The sequence below is a fragment of the Gossypium arboreum genome, chromosome 3 (genome assembly GCF_025698485.1).
Source record: "Gossypium arboreum isolate Shixiya-1 chromosome 3, ASM2569848v2, whole genome shotgun sequence".
NCBI lineage: Eukaryota > Viridiplantae > Streptophyta > Magnoliopsida > Malvales > Malvaceae > Gossypium > Gossypium arboreum.
Window position 1 is genome coordinate 103,868,529 of NC_069072.1, and position 4,339 is coordinate 103,872,867.

The 4,339-nt window shown below is 39.7% G+C and overlaps 1 protein-coding gene across 1 annotated transcript; it reads left to right on the plus strand.

Moving 5' to 3' along the window:
- Positions 1 to 1,272: 1,272 nt before the first annotated feature.
- LOC108471349 (uncharacterized) lies at positions 1,273 to 2,835 on the plus strand. Its single transcript, XM_017772981.1, has 2 exons — positions 1,273 to 2,079; positions 2,227 to 2,835. The coding sequence occupies exons 1-2, from the start codon at positions 1,273 to 1,275 to the stop codon at positions 2,833 to 2,835; spliced, it is 1,416 nt and encodes a 471-aa protein (XP_017628470.1).
- The last annotated feature ends 1,504 nt before the right edge of the window (positions 2,836 to 4,339 follow it).

Genomic DNA, 4,339 nt, shown 5'->3' on the forward strand with positions numbered 1-4,339 from the left:
TGCTGAAGAGGGCAATGGATAAAGAAAAGGCTCCTATGACTATCACTGAAGAGGATAATGAGGATCGTCCTCCGAGTTTTACCCCACCCCATGTGCAAACTCAACCTGAGGCATATCCCCGAAGGCCGTCCGTCACAATAAGGCCTCAACATGGGCAAGTCGATGCTGGAACACCCATGAACTTCCAAACTGGCTCGGGATCCAACTCGAGAGATAACCCTACCAAGCCAGTCATCCCTGATTTAGATATAATTGAGAGGGAAGAGATGAGACTTGAATCATCAAGGCAATTAGAGGAACATTGCAGGTGGTTAGAGGAGAAATTTAAGGCATTGGAAAATGCTGATAATCGTCATGGAATTGATGCCAAAGACTTGAGTTTGGTCCCAGATTCGGTGCTTCCTCATAAGTTTAAGATGCCAGAATTTAAGAAGTACAATGGGACTACTTGCCCTGAGGCCTATATTACCATGTTGTGTAGATGGATGACTGGCTATGTAAACAATGATCAACTATTGATCCATTGTTTCCAGGATAGTCTGGTTGGGGTAGCGGCTAGGTGGTACAATCAATTGAGCCGCGCTAGGATCGGTTCTTGGAGAGACTTAGTGCAAGCCTTTATGCAGTAATATAATCATGTGACTGACATGACTCCTAATAGAATCACTCTATAGAACATGGAAAAGAAGCCTAATGAGAGCTTTGCACAGAGGTGGAGGGAGGTTGTCATGCAAGTTCAACCACCACTCTTGGAGAAAGAAACTACTATGCTATTCATTAACACCTTGAAAGCCCCATTCATTACTCATATGATTGGAAGTACCACCAAGAGCTTTGCCGACATAGTTATGGCAGGGGAAATGATCGAAAATGCCATAAGGGGTGGTAAGATAGAGGGGGAAACTGCTAAAAAATTAGCCCCAAGAAGGAAAGATAATGAGGTAAACAATGTGAGTAGTTATAACTCGAAAGTGATTACGGTTAGTAAGCCCAGAGCCACTACAGTTGGGCAATAGGGTTCCAAAAGCAGGGACCTGACACGAGACAAAACTCTGAAAAGGTCTCATTCACACCTATCCTGGTGACATACCGGGAGCTTTATCAAAGTTTATTTAATGCACACGCAGTAGCTCCTTTTCATTTGAAACCACTGCAGCCCCCATATCCCAAATGGTACGATGCAAACGCCTAATGTGAATACCATGCAGGGATATCGGGCATTCAATCGAAAATTGCACTAGTTTTAAAAAAGCAGTGGAAAGACTTATCAAGATGGAGGTTGTAAAATTTGATGACACCCCTAGTACAGAAAACCCATTGCCAAACCATGGTGATCAAGGGGCAAACACAATTGGGGAAATTGGTATGAGAAGGATTAAAGAGGACGTGGCCGAGGTAAAAATGCCGATGAAAGTAATCTGGGAAGAAATGATGAAAGAAGAGATAATAATCTCTGAAAAAGGAAATAAAGGAGCGAGGGACTACTGCGAGTTCCATGCAGAAGAAAGACACGAGATCCAGGAATGTGACGAGTTTAAGGCTTTGGTACAAAGCCTTATGGATAACAAGGAGCTGGAAATTTATGAAGCTGACTTAGATGAGGGACACGTATGCGCATTGGAAGGTGAACCAAAGAATCAAAGAATTAACAGGCCAAGGATCATTATTTCTCTACCAAGGAATAATGAAGTTGAGATACAAACAGCGCCGAAGGTCATTATTCACAAACTCGCTTCCTTTCCTTATAAGGATAACAAAAAGGTACCCTGGAATTATGACTGCAATGTGATAATAAGAGAAAATATAGCTAGTACTTCTAAGGAGGCTCAAGTTGAAGGTTCTTACACACGTAATGGGAAGCGTTATGATGCAAAAGGCGTTAGAGTTGAGCCCACAAAAGTAAAAGCCATTGACATCGAGAAGGAGAAAGGGGTTGAGGTACTTGTTAATGAGCCAGTGAAGGAAGAAGAGGCTAGAGAGTTTCTAAAATTCCTGAAACACAGTGAGTACAGTGTGGTTGAACAATTGCGCAAGCAAGTAGCTTGCATATCAGTGTTAGCTTTGCTTCTGAGTTCAGAGGTACATCGTGAGGCATTAATAAAGGTGCTCAACGAGACTTACGTTACTAATGATATATTTTTCAACAAGTTGGATTGATTGGTTAGTAATATAAGCCTCAACAACTTCATTTATTTCAATGATGATGAAATCCCACATGGAGGCAAGGGATCAGCTAAAGCTTTGCACATCACCACTCGCTGCAAAGGATATACATTACCGAGTGTGCTTATTGGTAACGGGTCAGCCTTAAATGTCCTGCCATTATCCATATTGAACAGATTTCCCATAGACGGTTCTCACATGAAAACATGCCATAATGTAGTGAGAGCATTCGATGGCACGGAGAGAAAGGTCATGGGAAGAATTGATATCCCTTTGATGAATGGGCCAAACACGTTTGAGGTAGACTTTCTAGTGATGGACATCATGCCTTCTTATAATTGCTTATTAGGAAGGCCTTGGATACATTCGGCAGGAGCGGTGCCCTCATCTTTGCACCAAAAATTGAAGCTAGTAATAGACGGACGACTGGTCACCATAAATACGGAGGAAGACATCATAGCAGCAGTTACTAGTGATGCACCCTATGTAGAGACGAACGAGGAGGCCATTGAGTTTTCTTTTCGCTCCTTAGAATTCGTTAATGCAACATTTATTTTAGAGGGGAATGAGGCGTCGGTGCCTAAGATATCCAGAACCACAAGAATGGGCTTGCAGATGACAGTAGGGAAAGGAGCCTTGCCAGGAAAAGGATTGGGAAGATATCTCCAATGAGGGATTCAAGTTCCAGAACTAAAGGAGAAGAGAGACCATTTTGCCTTAGGTTTTAGGCCAGATCACAGGCAGAGGAGGAAGGAAATATAGAAGCGTCAAGAAAGAAAAATGGCGCGTTTAAGTGGAAGAGAAGTAGAGTTGGAATTGATGACGTTCCCTCATATATCTCAGACCTTTATATCAGAAGGAATAATTCGCCCTAAGAGAGGGTTGCTCGAAAAAAGAAGTCATCGCATCAATACTGTACATAATGAAGAGTCTGAACGAAGAAACCTTGAGGGCATTCGCCCTTACGAACCGAGAAGCTCTTTAAGCAATTGGACTGCAGCAGAACTTCCTGTAGTTTTTAAAGATTTTTCAGAGTAATTTTTAGAACACTCTGGTTGCTTTAGAGTCTAGGAGTAATAAGATTTCATTTGTAAAATAGGCTCATGTTCGGATATTTGTGTTTCAATAAAACATAACTTTTGTTATAAATTTGAGTGAATATTCTCTTATACCGATCAATATTCTTTTGACCTTCCTAAAATTCTTTCAAATTTTTTCATTTCATTTATAACAAATAAATAAACATTCTTAAAATTCATCCTTCTTTGTACATTCTTTCATACCCTGCAGGTCCCTAGATATCTATGACATGAGCACTGATACTACAGATCCTAAATTCTCTTTTGAGCAAGACATGTGTTTAGAGGAACCTCAGGATTTTGAAGATGACAGGGATTGTGATGTGTCTCCAGATCTATTGAGAATGGTGAAACAAGAGGAGAAGCAAATCCTACTGTGACAACCCGAATTAGGGCCTAATCGGAATAGTGGTTTCGTGACCACAAATCCGAGATAGAAATAATTGTTTTATAATTATTTTGGGGTTTATGATATGATTGCATGATTGTGTGAAAATTTCGTGATGAAATTCTATGCCTAAAGTGCTTAAATTGAAAGTAGGGACTAAATCGAATAAGTTGCAAAATTTGCATCCCGGAAGTTTTTAGTATGAAATTTTTTTGGAATATTAATTAGGAGGTCTTAAATAGCAATTTGACCAATTTTAAGTTCATGGACAAAATTAGGACATGGAAGGAATTTTTGAAAGTTTAGTAAGGAGGGGCATTTTGGTCATTTGGATATTAAATGAAATAAAATGGGAAAAATAACACAAAATTGATCATCATCCTCCTTAGTTGCTGCCGAATTCTCCCTCTCTCCATAGCTAGGGTTTCTTCAATTTTCAAGCTCCATAGTAAGTGATTCTAAGCCCCGTTTTTAATGTTCTTTACGTTTTGGAATCCCTAAGCTCGATTAAGCTTATGCTAGTAATAATTTAACCTAGGGTTCATATTTGGAAAAATACCCATAGGTGAAATTTGTGTATTTTGATGTTTTATGATAGAATATGAGGTTTTAAATTATGTTAAATAACTTGTGCTACTCGGTTTTAAGTGAAAACGAGTAAAAGCAAGATAATCGGTAAAAATACCTATTGTTCATAACTATATGATAG

Bases quoted from the DNA above. Each gene is read 5' to 3' on its own strand.
- LOC108471349 (XM_017772981.1), top strand. From the start codon at position 1,273: ATGGAGGTTGTAAAATTTGATGACACCCCTAGTACAGAAAACCCATTG. The intron at 2,080-2,226 runs GTACATCGTGAG...CATGGAGGCAAG, and splicing joins CTTTGCTTCTGAGTTCAGAG to GGATCAGCTAAAGCTTTGCA.